Raw genomic sequence first — 21,225 nt, forward strand, 5'->3', positions numbered from 1 at the left:
CTACAATAAAACAAACAGAGGATGCTGCTGCCATGAATTTTGCCCATAACTATATCTGTAGCATTACTCCTTGCCTATATAATATTTAGTAAGATTTGGTATGCCAGCTTCATTATCTAACACTGGGCATTTGCATTTTACTGCAGAGGACACTGGCTCCCACTAAACAGAATTTTTCTTCAGGCTAATAAAGTTATTTAAAATGCTGTGTTCTAAAGGCAGGATTTCAAATCCAATACAATTAGCATTACGACTGTTCTGAAGAAACGGTATTGGTCTGCTTTCTTTAACCTCTTCTCCTTTAAAACTCTGTCAACAAAGAACTGGATCCATCAGAAAAGTTACTTTGTGGATGATCACAGAATTTGCAGTTCCTCTTCTGCCCAGCCTCAGTAAAAACAATTCAACAGCTTAAAACATAAACGAAGCTATAATGTGCAACTGAGATTATTACCAGAACTGTTTAAGAAAGTGAAAATTGTGCTGTTCTCTTGCCAAGACTAACTGATCATCCTTCACATAATACACAAAGGAAGTCCTAAATAATGGAAAAACCCCAAATGCGAGAAAACAAAGCCTCATTTTCGCTCTTCCTACAGTCAGCAAACACAAAGCTTTCTTAAAACCTCAGAATGGTTCCAAATTTGCTCTTAACGGTTTCCGCAGAGCTTCCCACCACCAAGCACAGCAGTCGCAGCTCTGTCCTGCTGTCTCAGTAACCTCTCCTTTGGCAAGATCAGAGAGGAGGAACTCTGTAAGGAAAGCCTGAGGCTTGCTAGGTCGTTTACCCGTAGGCTTTGGCAGGAGATCAAGAACGAATGTTCTTCCATTAAGGTCAGCTCAGGCTTGCTTGTCAGCAATATCTCCTTGCTTTGTGATTTTCTTCTTAATGGATAGATTTTAAAAAATAGTTTTATTTGTTAACTATATTTGACACTTACTAAAAATGTTAAGACAGGGATTTGAGAAACATTTACATGAATATAAACTTTAGTGTTAGAAACAGCTTTATGACTGGTATTTAAATGGATTGCTGAAATACAGATGCACACACAAAATCTAAACTGTAAGAATGAAATCCGGCTGGGCACCTCACCTCATCGCCATTCGCTTGGACAGGAGAAATTCTAACCCAATCACTAATCAGTGCAAAAAGCTCACATGATTCAGGACTGTTTAACAAACTATTTGGACAGTTTGATTTTTTTGCTTGTATTGACTAGATTTTGGGGGGGACAATTTTCAGTAAGCATGTTTTCTGTACATCTTTTTTAGCACCATTTTAAATATAGACCATCAGAATCAAATTAGCTCTATATTTTTTAAGAAGCGCTAATTATTTAACTTTGGTGACGTTTTCACCGTGCTAGAATAGTGACATATTAGAGAATACTTATTCTGGCTTTGTCAGGTCTTTTTTAATTCTCATTCTGTCAGAAGAACTGGAGAAGAAACACTACAAGCTTGTTGAAACATGCACTTCTTTGCTACATCGTCATTGGTGGTTTAAGAAGATTTCACCTAGATTCATAAAAAGTGCATTAGGTCCCCACATTCTTCTATCCTTACTTTCGAGTGAAACAACTATTTAAAAAGTAAAACCCCCAGAGCTGTTATTGGGTTTGTGATGTAAGCCAGGTTTGACACAAGGCAAACTTGCTCACAAGACACAGCAGTTTTCTTCTGTTTCCCATCAGACATGGCCAAGTTTTATCTCTAATCATACAAGTCCTTTTGAGGGACTTTAATATGATATTAAAAATTGATAAAAGAAAAAAACAAGACTCAAGTATGCAATAAACAGTTAAAGAAGCAGTAAACAGTAAAAGGAAGAAGCTTGCTAATGCTCTTATTAAACAAACATCTAAATTGCAAAAACAATGTGGTTTCCTTAGGTTAGTGTTCAAGCTTTGATGCGGAGATTGTTCCACTTTTGTATGAACTATGGTTACCCTCGCTATCGTTAGTCCCTGTCAAATGCTGCGAATCAAACCAACTCAGATAACTTTAAGGGTAAAATACCAGGCAGTCCCAGTTTAGTGACTACTATCGTATCGCAGTACGTTGCCTGCAACTAGAGTCCGAAGCTGGTGAGAGCTGTTCCCGAGGGCAATCCTGGCTCCGGGCTGCTGCCTGCTTCCCCCACATTAACCACACACCACGTGTGCAACGCGCTGCGCTGGAAGCACCGCGAGCAGCTGGATGGCATCCCAGGAAATAATCACCTCGGCACGGATGAAATCATTTCTATTTCTAAGCAAAACTCTTCATTTGGTACAGAACCACTGTTCTCTAACAAACACCTTAGTTCTACATTCCCTTTCCATGGAAATTCCATGCAAACCTAGCACACACCTCACGTGGAAATCTGTGCTCTCTAGATGTGACAGAGTAAGTGCACTGGCTGTGCCACTTGCAGGTCACAGCCACGCCGTGTGAGCGGCAAAGCAGCGAGTTTTCCAGATAACCTTTCAGGGCTAAGGACCTGCACAGCGTTCCTTATTAATAGCTTCTGCCTGTAGACTTGAATAAGTGCTCCCTGACCTAAAAAAATCACCTTGCATCCCCTGCAAGTCAGCTCCCACGAGTATTCGGAGACACGGCTGCAGGAACGTGTAACTAACAAGTGATTTTCTCGTTCCTTTGTTTCCTCACAAAACTCAGACCCTTATCCGATTTTCCAGAGGATATCCAATACAAGGCGGAACCTGGCACTTTTCCAGCTCTAGCTAGGCAGGGAGAAGCCCCAGGAATTTATTTGTAAGTTTCGCTACAAGCTTTCTTAAATTTAAGAGAACTTCCTTGACCAAATTTATTGCATGCATATGAAAGTTTATAGCAGATTCACAGTGACACATTCATTATCAGAAATTAAAGATAAGCAAGTTCTGTCCACCAATACTTGTATTTTCAAAAATCTATCAGTGGGGTCTTCCCAACAGACTCATCAATAGAGACCTTTTCACAGGATAAGGGGAAAGGTTTTCAAACAGTTGATTGAAAGGTAAGGGACTGGGAAAAAAAAAGTGTTTTCATTACAGAGAGATGTTTTCAGTGATGTTTCCTCATAAATAATCTTGTACAACGTGGAAGTAACATGGAAAAGGAATGAAAAGCAAGGTTTAGGAGTTAGTAGATGATGCAGAATTTCTCAGGATAATCACACAACAAGCTAACTGCAAAAAGTTGAAGTACCGTTTTCATATTATTGTGATCAGATAAGAAAACAAAAGAAGAAATAAATCTTTGGGAAAAGTATTTAAGTCAAGTTAGTTCAAAGCAATCAAGAAAACACAGCTTAAGCCAGAAAAAGAAAGTAAAGGGCTAAGAAATCAAAGGGAAGAATGAACCTATACTTACATAATTTCTTAAGAGTTTCCGCAAACATTTCTTCTTCCTTACTGTCACTTTGGGGCTCTTGCCCTGTCTGTTCGATTACTGAGTACGCAGCCCCGCCAGCACTATGCACTTTGGGGGAGTGCAACATTTGCCATCAGATGAACACTCAAGCTTTTAATCATTTTAACTACCTTAAATATATCCATAAAACTCAAAATAGAGTATATCCAAGAATTATAGAACACCAGCATTTCTACATTTAAGTGACATATAATAAATGGCAGAAATCACTGAGCCAGATGTGGTTAAATACATGAATTAAGGTTTCAGGCAGCCTCATGAGCAGAGCCCTTGCGCAGTTTGCCAGGTGCCAGCACTAGGTTTTACAGTGTTTGCGCTTTCCCGGTGCTTCTCGCGGCTTTATTCCACTGTGCCATGGGGCAGCATTGCTGGGAATCTCACTAGACAACACTCTGGGCATTACCACCCTCGAGGTGACTCCATGCCCCTTCCACAACTGTGAAACTATTCCCCAGGGGCAGCTTTCCTCAGCAGGTTACAACTATAATATAATACACCTAGATGCAACTTGCAAGATTGACCACTTGGCTTTAAAATGCAGTCTAAGCTGTTACATCACACAAAGCAAATAACACAGATCTTCTCAGGTATTATTTTTCTCCAAATTTGGGATCAACAGTCTTCCTTCTGGAAGTATGACACAAAAATTTATGTAAATAAAAATTACACAGCTTTTGGACTATGGAAAATTGTCACATAATTTAGGTTCCCTACTTGTACCAGCACGTTAAAATTATTAAAATATTGAAATATAAAACATATTTTGAACATGCTTGCTTGCACTGAAACACTGAATTTAATTTAGATCCATTTGACACTCAGAAAGTGACTTAGGAATAAAAAACAAGGGATTAAAAGCAGAACTCAAAAATAACTTTACACTTATTTTAAGCATGGAAGCTAGACGAAAGGCAAAAGATTCAAATATAACTAAGATTTTTTTTCCATATAGATTTTCGGTTTTAATAACCTAAGATGTTAATTAGGGTAAAAATAGCTAAAGGATTAAAAAAGCTTTTATAAATTGATTAAAACTTTTTTACACTGCAGACAAAGCTGTCTTAAAAGAAAAATTGGATTAGAAATGTCTACTTGATATTTTATGTATGAACAGAGTGGAAAATACGACATGGAGCTATTGAAAAACAGAAGTTTTACAACAACCTACATGAACTGATCTGTGTCTTTTTCCTAGGTTTTCTTCAATTAAAATTCTAATTTGTCAACTGGTTCCTCAAAAGAGCTACTGGTACAGAGACATTGAAGAAAACATTTCCTTTTCACTACAGTTGTTAACAGAAGTAGTCAAATGTGTATTTGCACAAAGACTACAATTTTGGATTTCCATTTAAAAGCGAAAATAAAAAAGGTGAAGAAAATCTCTCAAAAGCCAAAGTATTTGCATATCATATGCAAAATGCATATGCATATACCATATGCATATAAAAATAGGTCCCTTATACTGTGTCATTTTCTCACTGGTAACTAAAGGACAGAAAAAATAAACATTATGCTATCTTCCGGGAATTTTATTCTTGAAAGAACTTCTTAGACAGACAGAGAACAGCCTCTGGCTCTGCTGCTGCTTTTCCATGCAAAAGTGGTACCTTAACTGCTTACTTGATAAGAGTTTTCTTTGATTAAATAATCTAAACTTTAAATGAAAGGAGCTTCTTGGCATGTTTTACAAGAGACGACGACACCTGCATGTTCTTCCTTATTCTGCTGTACAAAAAGATGGCCTTAAAATTTCTTTTCTCCTCATTCCTGCTCTCGTTCCTTTGTTAACCACAGAACAATAAGGGGTGTCAAGGACTGGTGTCCTAAGCTCTGCCACCAAGAGCAGAGCAGAAGAGCTCTACTGTAGTGTGTAAACAGGAACTGCCGTCTTAAGTTATTTTTTTCTCGCTATTTTTAAATCTGCAAAGCTTCAGCTCTGCAAGTGAAAACTCTTGCTATAATAGTTCGAAAAAATCACTTCAAAATGTGAAGTTCATTTTTCCGTCTCTCAAGCATTTCAACACTCACCATTAGGCATTTACTAAAATAAACCAGGCTGATGTATACGGCCTAGTCACAAGATAGCTGCCAGCAATCTAACTAGATAAAAGCCATCTCTTCCGTAACCATCTCTTTGAAAAAGCAGTTTTTTTATCTTCCTGGAAAACCACACAATGAATCATGCAATGAAGTCTGTTCTTCCTGCAAGAACAGCCTTTCTGCCATGCAATTCTCACCCCAAAAAGTCGCTCATATTCGAAGCAACTCACGACAGTCTGTGATACCCACACACTGTACTCTTAAGGCAACATAGAAGAGTGAGGAAATAGAAGAACACTTAGAAGTAAAAACAGAAGAATACTTAAAATATAGGTAAGTGTCTTACAAGCACCATTTGCTGCAAATCCCTTCTCTTCCCTCCGTTCCTCTAGAACGGCTGCTCCAAACAGATGAGTTGAGTTTGCTTTGCTGGTGTCTGCACCCTGCACATCTGCTTGGGCAACAAGAGCCGTGGGAGGTAACTGGAAGAGACGGGGGGACCACGAACGGGTTGTTCTGCAGGCAGCAGGACCTCGATTTCCACAGATTTGTTCTGCTTTCCTCATTCGTCCTTTCTCCAAAACAGACCCAACTCTAGGTCTACTGCACCCTGTGGGGTAACTGCAGATATGAAGCGAGGAAAGAAACGATTTGTCCCTTTCATCCAAGAATTTCAACGTTTACTCTGCTAACCTTGTTCAAACCTCACCGCAGCCTGGAGCGTGCATGAACTACAAATAAACACCTTCAGCAATACCTTTCTCATAAATTTAGTGTTAAAAGAGCACAAGATAAGGAAAGGTTAACTGCAACGTTTTCTATAAAACGTTGCCAAGCAATAAGCTTAAACGACCAAAAGATAATTAGCTAGTGCTGCCTAGCGAGCAGTTCTTGCTGCACAGGGGTCCCAAGAGGTCTGCGTGTTTCTACCCAGAAATAAGGCTGTAGGTCTCGCGGAGAGACCGCAACACAAGCAGCCGGTTCCAGGAGCCCTTCCAGCCGCTTTTCCCACACCACGACACCGCTGTTGAGCGGTCCCGCGCTGTCACGGTCGCTCAACGCCTGGGAACCGCTCCTTGCCCCGCGGCCGCTCCCGCCGCAGCACCGCGCCGAGCCCCGGCCCCTGCCCTGACGCCGCGAAGGTCAGGGCGCCCCCGGCCCCGCCGAGGCGCCGCAGCGGCAGCGCCGAGCGCGCGGCGGGGCGCGCAACGGCCGCGGGGCCGCCCCGCCGCGGCCTCTTACCCGCTCTGCGGTGGCCCCGGCTCCCGGCAGCGCCGCCGCCGCGGGAAGGCCCAGCCCGGCGCGGCCGCTTCCCGCCGCCGCGGACTGCAGCTCCCGGCGGGCCGCGCGGGGCGGCGGCGCCTACGAGCCCCGAGATGCCGCGGGCGAGGCGGGGCGCGCGGCGCTGGCCTCGGGTAGGGCGGCTCGGGGAGGGCCGCGCGCGGCGAGCTGCGACCCGGCCCGGCGGGGAGGGCAGGGCAGGCCAGGGCAGGGCGGCGCCGCCGGGCTGCGGGTCCGCGCGGCCCAGCAGCCGCCACGGCCACGCTGCGCAGCGCGGGGGGCTGCGAGACAAAGAGGGAAACGTGGGAGCGCGGAGCGGCCGCATGTAGGGACGCGAGCCAGGCCCCAACAGAAACTGCTGGCGAAGTTACACTGTAAAACAATAGCAAAAAAAAAAAAAAATCTTAACAACATTACCTGACAAACACGGATCACGGACAGCTGTCCTGGCTGGCCATAGCCCTTTGTAGCTTGGAACTTGTTCTCCAGTAACTTCAGTGCATGCTTGCTACTAAGACTTCATTCTGCAGCGTGGCTTTTGCGGTTTCATGTTCTGGAGCAACCTCTCTCAGATAACAAAATGAGATTTTTTTTTTTCTCCATCTTGAAGGAGGATGCTCTAGCAGTGCCTGTGCTGGACAATGCCCTGGAACATCGGCAACCTCTCCAGCTCTGCCACAAACTTCTCTGTGAAAGCAGGTGAGTCAAGCCCAATCTTCTGAAGAAGCTGAGCAGCAAAATACCCCCTGCAGATCCTCTTACAGATCTCCTTTTATCTCTCATCTATAAAACAGAGTTGCGGCATTTCGTTGCTTCAAGTAACTGTTGAGGGTAAAGAGAGTAAGAGATACTCAGATATTCTAGAAGCACGTGGGTGGTGGGAGCTTGTTAGATTTTGAAGAGTTTTGCTGGGATTAAATAGCATTCATAATTTAAATGCATATAATCAAGTTTAGTGCCTTGATGATCAAAATCAACAGTTACTCATACAGTACCTCACTTCTCAAGCAATATTTTTCAAGCAATAATTACATGGTAAAAGGCATACTTGCGATTGGTTAGTAGCTAAAGGAAATCAGCTAATCCCCCTCTACAATTCAGAAGCTTTCAGAACCATGTTATGAGACATGGTCTAATAACCATATCTGATAACATTTTCCTCATCTCCCAGACTTTCAAAGTGTTAGAAAACTTCAAGGGGGTTGCTGATGTGCAAGGGAGTTTGGACTGAATGCTGATTCTGTAGTTTAAGTAATGTGAAAACAATGTAAATTGTTTCAGCTCCCTTTTTACTCATGTTTTTTGCAGTAGTACTTTTCTCTTGTGAAATACACAGTGCAGTTACTCCTGGCTTGTTTTTTATGAGCCAGTTCAGCTGCAGCAGCTGAGCTGAAATCTGACTAGCACAGCTGTGCTCCTTTAAAACAACAGCTGATTTTTCTTTCCTGAAAACTGCCAGTGATCCATGAATCCATTCTTTTTTTCTTTTGTGCACTTATACAGTTGACTTGCAATTCAGTTGGTTGTTCAGGAATGTTAATATCCAAACACATTAAATGTAAAGCACATTCCAAATAATCTTTTTTATCATCTCCAGATGCAGTTTGAAATCCAGGTGTTGCTTAAAGATTCAGTAGGCCTCTCAATTTTGTAGTAGTTCTTTGCAGCTTTTTGCATGCGATGTAGATTTTTTTAAGAAGAGATATTTTGATAACTGAGAGGAATGCCTAACAATTTTGATTAAATGAGACTGATTTCTATGCTTAGAATTTATTAGTGTTGAGTCACAGGTTGATGTATGGTCTCACAGTGATGCTTTAATTTTTCTAGGATAAATGGGTGTATATGACTTTTCACCTGATCTAAAGCGGTTCCATGTCTTGCTTGGTAAGTTTGAATTTAAAAGGCATTAACAGTTACACCTCATTATGTAGCCAAATCTTAATGGGAAAAAGTTCTGATAAAGTATAGTTAAAACACTGTGATGAGATGCTTCAACTTTGTAATATCAACTTTTGGTTATGGATAATACTAACTTCTCTTACCTCTAGGTCTAAGCTCTTGCCTGACTTTCTGAACTACTGTTCATAGAGGGGTTACTTCTGATATTTTCCCATTATCACATTTAATAAATTACAGCAAGTCCACGAAAATTCACGTGTTTCTATTTTTCAAGGACTGTTCCTGTATTCTACGTACACGAGTTGAATCAATCAGACCAGAAGAGCAATCTGAGAGCAGCATCCAAGAATATCTGGTAATAATAAAATAAATAAATAATCTGACAATGTTATACATATTAAAAATAATGCGTACAAAAATAATCACATTAACTCACATACCTTTCTAAATATTGACTTAAAAAAATAACCAGAGTTTTTTGGGAGTTTGTTTTGGAAGAAGACCACAGATAATAACTAAAGTAGCTCATTTAACTAAATCTCAGGGTAATGATAAAAACACCAGTTTGACTGTTCCAACTTCATTATGTGATCTTAGCATTTTCATTAATTCTATTTCTCTGTTAAATGTGCAAATGTACATACTAATTTTGAGAAATTTTTTTTGGAATTTTTTTTCTCCTTTTAGAATGATTCTGACCTAGCCTGGATTCCCCAACCTACAGGAGAGAATGAAATGATATTTTGCTCTTCCAATGTCTCCCACTATGAACTCCAGGTGGAAATAGGTACCAACAACTCCTAGTTGTTCTTGCAGATGCATTCTCTCAGGTTATTGCTTATTCAGTGAATACTCATTAAGGTTGGAAAATCTATTACCTGAATAGAAACTTTCTTTGGTGTCTTGAGTTGAAAAAAAGTACAAAATGTCTCTTTTTCAGTTATTATTTTAAAAATATAAAAACATCCATTATCTGATTGTCCCAAAGACAGCTGCCCTCACTCTCAATGTCTACGCATCTGTTTATGTGCAAGTGCGTACTAGAAGCATTGCTCATTTGGATGCAGAACGTATGCAATTGGTGCTGAACAAGGCTTAAATTTTTACTTCTAAAAATATCAAAGCTGTATTTTAACTAACTTCCTGGGCGTATTTTGCTGCAGCTACTTAAGTTCTTGACTAAATAAAAAAGTTGTACTGCTAAATCAACATTTTAAAATGGTCTCTACATGTGAAATCAATTATGGAGATGATTATTGTGTTTTCCCAATGTTAACAAAGGTAGCCACTTCTGTTTCAGGAAGGCGATTCAACAACTTAACTTCGATCTACCTTGCACGACATACACCTACAGGGATGCAAGTTGCTGTAAGGATCACGGATCTGGAAAGTTGCTCTGAGGAGTATTTGAAAGCTCTGCAGGTAAAGCAACAGCTCTGCTGCAGCAGTGAATGACTATGTACAGTGAGCATGCAAGGTTACAAAACAGCCCTCCTATTTGAATGGGACCATGTTAGTTTTTTTCCTTTGAAAGAGTAGGAGGCACGTGTAAATTTGAAACAGAACTGCTTTCTGAAGAATTTGGCTGACAGGTGTTTTAGAAGAGCTTCTGTAATTGTACAAATGTTTTCCTTCAAAATGTGTTTTATATTTTGCATTTACACGAAAACATTTGTTTCAGACAAATGCAGTTAGTCATTTGCATTCCTGTTGCAGACTATGGACATTGGCTGCAACATACCATATATGCACATAGGGAACAAATCTTTCTACTGATACTGATGTAATTAATGTCTTAGCAAAAGTTGTCTTCTAGTTAATATATCCTACTCTTATTTAATTCCTTAGAACGAGGTGGTTTTATCCCACTTTTTCCAGCATCCCAACATAATGACACTTTGGACAGTGTTTACAGCTGGTAGTTGGCTTTGGGTCATCTCTCCATTCATGGCATATGGTAAGAATTGTTAAGTGCTGTTTTCAAATAAGATAAATAGCTGATTCAGTTTGGTCCCTGTAGTCCGTGAAAGATTTTTTTTAGGCATCTTTTCTTCCTTCCCAGTGAAGTTCAGCATTCAAATCTCATTAACTTGCATTTCAAGTTCTGACATCCACTCTCTGAGGAACGTTAGTTGAGGAGTGCCTTTGACTTGATACAGTTTTGAATTGGATTGAACGGGGTACAGCTTCAGATAACAGAAACATGACTTCAGTGTGATCTTTGTCTGTTGCAAATTGCCTCTCTATAAGCATTCTTGCCATAGTCACTGTAAAAGCGAGGAGACTGCTCTTTGTGAATGTAGGCAATGGAGACTTGTTATGCTTAGGTAGTTTTTTTTTTCCAGGTTCTGCTAGACACCTGCTGAAAACTTACTTTCCTGAAGGAATGAGTGAAGCTCTGATTGGGAACATTCTGTTCGGCACAATCAGAGGATTAAATTACATGCACCAAAATGGCTACATTCACAGGTAGGGGAACATCAGTGGCATTGGTAAGAACCAGATTGCACCAATTAGTTTACTGAGAGCTCAGCTTCCCGTTTTCAGCTTAAGTGTTGTTTCCTTTCCTTCTTCTCTCTATGTCAGACAGTGCAGAAGTATGTATTTTAATAACAAAGCAGAACTTATTTTGTAGAATCTTTAATGTTTTGGACACCATTCTTGTTAAGCCTTTTTATAACACCTATCCAATTATTTACATCCCTGTGTGCATCTATCTGATTCTCTCTCTTCACAGCAGAAGAGAATTACACTTGTAGAGGGTGCTTTCTTACACCCTTTGCTGGGAAGGAAAGCCCATCTCCCATTTCTGGCACTCACTTCTCCCCTCCTTTGAGGTTGTATTAAAAAGGCAGCTCATACTGAATGAAGAACTTCTGTGTGATAATTAGCTGCTAAACAGAACTCTATTTTACCATCTCAGTATCTTATGAATTAATGAAATATGAAAGTCGTACTGTTCTAAGTTCTTATAACTAAAATTTATTACTTTGTGTTACAGGAATATTAAAGCTAGCCACATTCTGATTTCAGAGGATGGTCTGGTTTCTCTCTCAGGCCTAAGCAACCTCTACAGCTTAGTTAACAATGGACAAAAGTCGAAGGTGGTATATGATTTCCCCCAGTTCAGTACATCTGTGCTTCCTTGGCTGAGTCCTGAACTACTGAGACAGGTCAGTATAAATTACACTTTATTTTTGCTATCCAAAGCTCCTGCAGCAGTTAACTTCTGGCTAGATGAGGCACTGAGGGACATGGTTTAGCAGGCATGGTGGTGATGGGTTTATGGTTGGACTTGATGATCTTGAAGGTCTTTTCCAACCGTAATGATTCTATGATTAAGTTTGCTTGCAAAAGGGCAATAACGCTGCTGATCTGCAACTTTACAATGAAACAAAGAGGTACTGAAGTTATTAAAACTCCTCTAGAGATGTTGTAAGATGTTGGTAGGATGTTCCTGCACCGACTTCTTCCTGAGAACTACTACTGATCCTAGAATTTGTCTTCAGTAGAGCTATGGGCTCAGGTTTTCCGACTCACTAATTATCCCAATCTTTTGTAGACTGTGGGATATCAGAGTTTTGTCCTGACACACGTGTGTATGCACAGACCACTGGCTTCAGTGTTTTAGGTTGATTATTTCTCCTGCAGGATTTGTCTGGGTATAATGTGAAGTCTGATATTTACAGTGTGGGGATTACAGCATGCGAACTAGCCAATGGACATGTTCCATTTCAAGATATGCCTCGCACTCAGGTTTGATGCTAAATTTTATTTCTACTTCAGTACACTCAGAACTTTTTTCCTTAGAAAAATCAATGCTATTATTGCTTGGTAGTTTTTTAATTTTTTTTTTTATTTATTTGTTTTTTAAAATATCTGTGCTTCTTCCTGGACTAAATTCCATGAGTGGAAAGATTATTTAACAGCTTAGCCTGAGTAAGTTTAAATAGCTGTTGTACTTTGTTATATTGCCATTCCTTTTTACTAGATGCTGCTGCAAAAGCTGAAAGGTCCCACATATTGTCCTTGGGATATAAATACCTTCCCCCGTGGGGAATCCAGAATGAAGAATTCCCGATCCGGTGTTGATTCTGGAATTGGTGAGAGCATGACACGCACAATGACTAGTGAAGGACTGCAAATTCCCTTTTCCAAAACGTTTTCCCCTGCTTTCCACAACTTGATAGAACTTTGCTTGCAACAGGACCCTGAGAAAAGGTAATCTCCTGGTGAAAGCTAATTTTCTGTCGCTTCAACATAAGACGAAATACAGTGCATAATTTAGTATCCGGTCATTATTTGAATACTGTTTAAAATTAGATTTTCAGACAATATGTACTATACCAAACACTACATTTACCTTTTGTTTTGTACTTTAAGAATTACCTTGTCTGAGGAACCACACTTTTGATGTCTGTCTGATCCTTGGGAATTTTTTATAATATGATTTTTTTTTCCTCCTGTGGTTAATAAGAAAAAAAAAAAAGAATTAAACATGCATTTTGTCCAGGAAAAAGCAGCAAGCTGAAGTACTTAGTTTTCAATTCAATATCTCTTCTGAGGCATTACATTCTTTTCTAATTAGAAAAAGTAAAAAGTCTTTTAAAAAATAAACAAGTTACCTTTTGGACTGCGCTCAGCGCTAATTGGGGTGTAGAATGAAGGAAAATTGTGTTGCTTTTTTCATGCTTTGCCTGTGCTTTGTGGTTAAATAACCACAGGGCTTAGATTCATTTGTCAGTTTAGCACCTTTCCCAAAGGCAGTATTTGTTTTCCAAAACATAATTGTATTTTTCCTTTTTGATCCAGGCCCTCAGCAAGCAGTTTGCTTTCGCACACATTCTTCAAACAGGTGAGCTTACTGTAATCTCTGGTAGATGGCATAGCTATACCCTAAATAAAGTGAAAAATATTAGAGTTGAACTTCAAAATAATTGAGTCAGCTGAAACCTGTGATCACATTGCACATCTGCTTCAAACAACTTTTTTTTTTTACAAAATGCTATGCTAGAGTATAGGATGCATAAGAAATCCACTTCCCCTTTGAGGTTAGTTTAATTTAACTGAAGTCAGACTAATGAAAAACTTGGCTAATATACTAACTTTTCAAGTGTAAGAATTTCACAGCCAATGTGATTTTTTTTTTAAATAAGAGTAATTCAACTTAGCGACAAGGAAAGCTAAATCTCTCATTCTTTTATTTTCATACAAGAAGGCAACTCTATGATTTCATATGCTTTTAACTGTCAGATGCAATGTTATGTACAATATTTTAGCTTTTTTTTTTTTTTTCTTCTTTCTAGATAAAAGAGCAGACACGGAGCTCATTACTATCCCTATTACCACCTCCTATTCAAAATAACAGATCAGCATTGCTGGCAGTGCCCTCACCAGCAATTGGGACAGAACTTGGATGTGTTACTACAAAGCAAGATGACATAGAGTGGGAATTCTAGAAAGATGCCAAACCATCATACCTCTTCCCATGCTTCAGAGAAGGAAAATGTGATTCCTACTTGCTGCTTTACTGTGTATAGTTAAAACATAATTAGACAAAGTATACTTGAAAATGCAGTTGTAGTGCCCATGTTTCATTAACTTTTTCCTCTGTTGGCACCATAAAGTGCAGTAAGTCTCACTTTTCCCTTGCTGTATATAGAATGATTGAGCTCTTATTTCCCTTTTGCAAATATTTCTTAACAGGAGGGATCCTGCTAAGTGTATTCTTACTCTGTACAGTACTTAAAGTTTTCAACTCAGATTGCTGAATTGCTCATAGTTTAGCCTTGGGTTTTGCCTATGGCCTTACTCATTTCAACAGTCTGATCTGTCCTTTCATTCTCACCCAAATTATTTTAGTGAGAAAGAAATCCCCACTTCCAAGCCTACATCTGAAATTGCCTAAGCCAGTTGGTTGCTTATGCAAGTAATATTTCTCTTTTTATACATCTCAAAATGCACGATTACTGTATCTTTTTTTTTTTGGCTGATACACTGTGATATTTGCCGAAATTTAACTATCCATCTAGTCTTTCAGGCAGCCCTAACTGTGCGTTGCCCAAAGTTTAGCTTCTTTGCAAGTGTGACTCTTGCATTTATCTTCATTCCTAGTACAGACTGTGCTCTTAATCTGTTTATTATGTCATCTTAGCAAATGATCTAGGACCACTTATGTAAAGCAAATCAGAAGTTCCAAGACACCATGTTAAATAATTTAGTTATTGCAAGTGTTTCTTTATACTGTATTCCTGTTCACCATCCAAAGTTATCTGAGCCTAGTTATTGTTTTCTCCAAAGAATTCTAAAGTAGAGCCATTAACTAGCCAGCATACAATGAGCTGCATGGTATTATTGCCTGTAAACAAGCCTCTTATGAAAGTCACAGTTTAATTCTCAGGGTTGGGTTCAGCCATGACATGGTTTTTGAGTTAACCAGAAGCTCTTTATTGTTCAAGTTGGATAAAAACTGCCTCAGTAACGTCTCGTCTCTAATACTGTCTCAAACAAGTCAAGTTGAAGAAGTAGCTTCCTTTGAAATAGTTTTATGTTATTGTGTCATGCTTTAGGAAATGTGGTGTCCCAAAAGCACTGGGACATTATTGATGTAAGTTCTGACTACAGTGAAAATGTATACATTTGAAATGAATGGATACATTTGAAATTTTCCACATATTTAACGCTTGACATGCGAGTACTCAGGTCTGACATGGGCCAAGCCTGTCCGCAAACAAATCTGAGACAACGCCAACGTGGCTAGAAGCGTCAGTGCAAGGCAATGAAGACTGAGCACAAGGCAAGCTAGAGAGGCACAAAAACAATTCTAGAAAAGCGTGTGGAAGTGCTAATATGAAAGACTTGATTCTATTCATGCTGTGAAGAAAGCCCTATATTTCAAAACGTAGTAGGGTGAAATTAAAATTAAAAATCTTTATTATAAGCTTAACCTTTTTGCCTCCCATTCAGTTCTGTAATACTTACTGTGATGTTCATCTCAGTTCAGTCATACTAACAGCTTCTTGTTATTGCTGTTTATTAGGTAAGAAAATAGCTGTCTGAATGAGAAAGTTATGTTAGCTGATCATAAAAATATTAATAGCTTGTTCACTTTTAAAGATGATACTATTCTCAGGTGAACCCCATAAAGTTCTTAGCTAAAAGCTGTTCTGCTGCTTAGGAGCCATGTTTTCAAATCAAGTTATATTTTATAGCACCTATGACTAACTTCTAATAGTATGTATAAAACTATGCCAAAACAAGTAAGTGAGAAAATACATGAAATTACTTTTTTTCTCTCTTCCAATTTCTGACTTCAGAATGAGCATCAGTACTCTTAAAAAATAAATGAATAAAACAAACTGCTGTAGAAAAATTCAGGAAACCTATGTGTTTGTTAGTATTTGCAAACTTCATTTGAAATAACAGTGCCCTACTCTATATCTATTCCACATAGTTGTTGAGCTGACACACCAACATTTGAGAAAGAAAGAAAAAAGATACATTAAAGTTAAAAACCTCACAAAACCTTATAGTTGGAAGTGTTCCATTTTGGCCCCTGTCATGTTTTCAAACAAAAGCAAGAGTAATACAGTACAATAAAGCTCTTTTTTAGGTTGTGGCAAAACAAATGGATACGCTAGTAATAAAAGAAGCAAAAAAAGATGTATTACATGAAAAATTCCTAGGAAAGTTCTATGAAACTTTAGACTGGCTGCTTTCCCTAGCTGTATCTGTAATAACATGGTTAATGCCCACATTGAAACATCTACTTGAAAATATTTCCAGCTTTTGAAATACTATACACATTTCTGAAGTGCAAGAGCCTCTGCTAATGCAATTGATAACAGAAACATGTTTTCTAACAAGTTCATTACATTAGTATACTAATACTAATTGTCTTAGAAACTTGCTCTTTGCTTTTTGCATAATCCGCTAGTCTGATTACTTACAATTCTCACTGCACCACGGACTCCTCCCTTATTCCATAAATCAAAGCCAGAAAAGCTATACAACCTGTTACCAAAGTCACACTGCAATATAAAAGGTTCGTGAAATGAGTAACTTAAAGAAAGATTCAAAGTGAAAGATGCAGTAAAGTTTCAAGGGCATTTTTTTTTTTTTTTATTACTGCTACTTCTACTCAAGGTGGGAGCAGTATCTGCCTAAGTTAAATTCCAAGTGAGATTTATGTTGCCCCTTGTTTTTCTTTGGAACAGTGTTCTGACTTCATTTGTCATCACTTTGGATTGTCACATCTTCCACTAAGGTCTCTTTGAGATTTTCAGAGAAATGTATCCTTTTCTTATGACTAATTTCCACTTGCTCTGCTTCAGTGTTTTGATTCTGAAACTTCAGCCTGGTAGTATTTCCTGGGTCTTTACCAACAGAACAATCCAGAAATGCAATGGAAGAAGCTGCAGCCTGTGTTCGGGGGGTCTCTTTAGCTGACCCATAAAAGGGGGGCCCACTGTGTGGTCTTGCAGAATGGAGTGGCTGACCCCGGTGTTGCGCTGGAGCATCGCGCAACTCCCGTAGAGCTCTCTCGACTGCTGTTTCAAGATACTTGCATACCTTTATTTTTAAATCCTCTTCACTTGCATGATTCTGAATATTAAGATAAAAAAGAATATGAAAACATTTTAAACTATAGATGGCGGCTAATATTAAAGAGATTACACTTTTTCTTAATCTTATTAAAAGGAATCTGTAAACTTCACAAGCAAATTAAAAAGCTCTTCTCAATTAAAATATATCTATGCCCAAACTTACTGGCTCTAAAATAACTTATCTAAAACCTATGACCCCTCATCTGTCCCATTTGTGATATATCTCATAACCTATAAACCACTCAGGTTTATTTCATTACTAGTAGGAGTAGTAATCAAATATATTGTACTTATATTCAAATAAGCATGAGGAATATAAGACTTCTGTGAAGCTATTAGAATATAGAAATATATAAAACACAAAAAATATTTAGAGAATATAGTGTATGTATTATGGCTACACACTCACAAGAGAACAAGTGAGCACATTTTTTGATTAATTAATGCCAATGCAAATGCTAACCAAAAGAAGCAGGGGAAAAAAAGTCCCAGTTATTCAAAACTTACGTACCTAATTCCATTTATTCTAGCACCTGAGTCAGAGAAATAAAATTTCATGCGTCTTGGAGAGTTAATGAGAAATTTATTTTAGAAGAATCTCTGACTTACGCTGATATTCTGTACAAACTCTATCTTCAAACGGACACTGAAGACTACACTTACATTGTAATAAATGTAAATTTACTTAGTTAAATAATATGCCAGAAAAAAAATGGAACAGGAGGGATGGCTGGCAGGATACATAGTCTTCCCCCCTATTCTGTCAATGTTACACACCATGTGAAACCTGTATCAAGGTTTTCAATTCTGAGATCATCTACAGTTTAGTGTAAAAAAAAAAGTTAATCTTCTGTATGTAGATACTGTCTTTCTAGTTCACTATGTTTGATTTGGACAATTCAAAAAAAGAATTCTTACAGGCAGATTTTCACATGGCATGGACGTTGATGTAGAACCTGGATCTGGAAGGCCATTTGGGAAAGAATTTTCTTTAAAGGCTTTCATGGCTTGCAGTGACTGCTGTTCTGTAGAATCTGATGGAACTCTCACGGACTTGCTAACTGATTTCTTCGGTTTGTTGTCATGTTCTTTTTCTTGCTCTGCTTTCTTCTTCAAGATTTCCTTGTTACAGGGGAATACAGATGATTCTGACTCCTCGTATTCTACAGCAGATGATGTTGAAGGAGTTGCTTCATAATGCTTTCCATGTTTCTCCTTCACACTCTCCCTAGATTTCCTCAAATCAGTTTGTTTTTCCTTCTTACTTGGCGTACTTGTTAATATCCGGCCAAGATGTTCATAGAATGGCACGGCATGTTTCTTATGAGCCTTACTGCCCAATTTGTCTCTTGACTTCAGGTCAAGACTTCTTGGTGACATTCCTTTTTCCTCAGGATCTACTTGTGAAAACATAGATTGTGGATAACTTGCTGGAAAGAAGCGCTGTGTATTGCAGGGGTCCGTTTGAATAATAGCATCACAAGCATTTGAAAAAGAAGAAAAATTTACTGCTTCAGATGCTTCTATCTCATCATGGGTTTTCTGACTTAATGGTCTTTCAAAATCTTCTTTTGACAGAGCTATTTCCCTCTTTTTGTCTTGATTTTCTTTTTCAAATGCATTAATTATTTTTTTAATAAAGACCATTAAACTATTAGCTTGTTTTTCATTATTTATGTAAACCACTTCATTGGGTACTGGATCTGGAAATTCATCCTCGCAAAGTTTATGTTTTTCATTTCTTGCTTCTGTATCACTACCTGTTTGAGTCTCCAAGTCACTCTCTTCATTATTATGGAATATTTCAGCTTTCAAAATACTGTCTGCCTGAAGATCTTCTGAAATGTTGCTTAAAACAAATTCTGAACTTGTTGCTTCTGTTTCAGAAATACTGTCTTTAGAATCTTCCGAGATTCTATCTGTAAGATACTTTAAATATTTCATTTCTGAAGGTTCATCTTGAAGATTTGGGTATAATAAAGATTTCACACTAGGGCTTTGTTCTTCCTTGGGCAGCCCAGATTCAATGTCTTCTAATTGTCCTCTTCTAGCTCTTAAAAGACGTAAGTTCTCTTTCACCTTTCTTAATTCTTCTTTTGTGATTAATCCTATTTTTGCAAGTCTTTCAACAAGATGATCCTGAATTTTTTTGCTTAAAATTGATTTTAGATTCATAATTTCTTTTTCTGGGAGTAGCTCTAGAAGTAAGTTTTGCATACTCTCACTTAATGCAGATTTTCCTTTTATTATAGATTTTTTACCTAGATTTTCACTATAATTAGCCTGGTCTGTTTCCAGTAAATCTGTCCCTTGTGCCACTCCTGTAAGGTTCAGCGAGGACAACTTCTCATGTACTTTCCTTAGTTTCTCTTCCATCATTTGCCCTGAAATTTTCTCGGTAAGGTGACGTTGGAGAAATTTATTTATAAGTGGCTTTAGATTCATTATTTCCGTTTCCAAAACTCTTCCTATAAGAGTATCTTGAAGAGTTTGGTTTGAAACAGGTTTTACTTCCAGTTCTGAAGGGTTCTGCTGGTGATGATCTTGTCCTACCCTAGGCAACTCTGTCTCCACATCTGTTGGCAATCTGACACTGGTGACATCCAGGGGTGTGTTCTGTGAATCCTCTCCTAATTCTGTTTTGGAAAGTCTTTGAGGTAATGGAGATTTAAAATTTATTGTTTCTATTTTGGTAGTTTTCCCCTCACAACTATTTTCTTCAGGTAAATCCATTGCTGTATCTACTAACTGCATTTCTTTAACACTTTGCAAAGGGATCTTCTGATATTCATATTCTGCATCAGTCCCTTTGACTAATCCAGTTTCTGAAAGACTTTGAGAACAACGATCTTGTAGGTCACAATTTAAAGCTTTTATTACTGATGTTTCCATTTCTGATGGAAATTTCTGTTTCCTTCCATCAGAAAAATCTGTTTCATGCTTTGGTCGTCTCATAGCAACATTTGGAAGAATGGAGTGTTGATGTTTATTTTCTAACTGTACTCCTTCTGTTAACCTCATTTCTATAAGCTTTTCTACAGAAAAGTCAGACTGATTCTGATTTAAAACATACCTAAGATTTGTTACATCTGTTTCTGAAGTGCTCTCCTCAGCATTGCAAGGTCTGCCAGCAGATTCTGTCTCCGAAATCACTGATGATCCCTCCTGAATTTGCTGTGCTGATAAAACCTCGTCCTTCTTTCCTAATTCTAAATGCGGGATGATACTTCTTTCAAAAAATCTCTCCATGAGATGATGCTGTGGGCTTTGACTTACAATGGATTTGAGATTAGCTGTTTGTCCTTCAGCCAATGAAATGTTTTGCCCATCATATACGCTGCTCTTTGAAGCCACAGGTGAGGTAGCTGTAACGCACTGCCGTTTCTGAGATTCCTCCCCCACTCCTCTTGTGACTATTGCTGCTTCTGAAACTTTAATAACTTCCTCAAGGCTTCTCCCTAAAACCGATTTCAGGATTATGATGTTGATAAATGCGTCTACAAGAGACTCTTCAAGAACTTTAGCTAAAGAAGGACTTAGATGTAACATTTTTGTTTCTGAACATGGCCGTTCTTGTTCTTTTGCAAATACATCTCCTTCTATAGCTAGGGACAGTAATTCCTTGTCATTTAATGAGGAAAGTTTCTGACATTCCTCCTCTAATTTCGCAAAGGTAATTGAAGATGGACAGTGGTCAATTTTGCTTGAAGTATTAAGTGAAATCTTTAAATCTTCTGTTGAAGCTGTTCTGAAAGATGGATCACGGTCTTCTTCCTCTGTCCCCTCAATCTCTTCTAAAAGATCAAAGAGAGGCACCACTTCATCTTCTTTCTTTTCACTTAATGGAACGGCTTGTGATCTATCCACGGGTCCCAAAAAAGGTTCAAACCTGTCCTTCCTTGGAACAGCTGCCTTAAACTGTAACATAAATAAGCAAATTGATTCAGAGATTATTATTTTACATTTTTTCAAACAA

General features: G+C 38.5%; 1 protein-coding gene across 1 annotated transcript; it reads left to right on the top strand.

The window, feature by feature from the left end:
• The first annotated feature begins 7,356 nt into the window (after positions 1-7,356).
• On the top strand, positions 7,357-14,740 carry STRADB (STE20 related adaptor beta). Its single transcript, XM_010219030.2, has 12 exons — positions 7,357-7,440; positions 8,572-8,628; positions 8,918-8,998; positions 9,331-9,430; positions 9,944-10,065; positions 10,492-10,600; positions 10,989-11,112; positions 11,645-11,816; positions 12,295-12,399; positions 12,635-12,864; positions 13,456-13,498; positions 13,950-14,740. The coding sequence occupies exons 2-12, from the start codon at positions 8,617-8,619 to the stop codon at positions 14,100-14,102; spliced, it is 1,251 nt and encodes a 416-aa protein (XP_010217332.1). The 5' UTR covers positions 7,357-7,440; positions 8,572-8,616; the 3' UTR covers positions 14,103-14,740.
• Positions 14,741-21,225: the final 6,485 nt, after the last annotated feature.

The sequence above is a fragment of the Tinamus guttatus genome, unplaced genomic scaffold (assembly GCF_059628265.1).
Source record: "Tinamus guttatus ecotype Peru unplaced genomic scaffold, ASM5962826v1 Tinamus_guttatus_pri_ptg000197l, whole genome shotgun sequence".
In the NCBI taxonomy this organism is placed as follows: Eukaryota; Metazoa; Chordata; class Aves; order Tinamiformes; family Tinamidae; genus Tinamus; species Tinamus guttatus.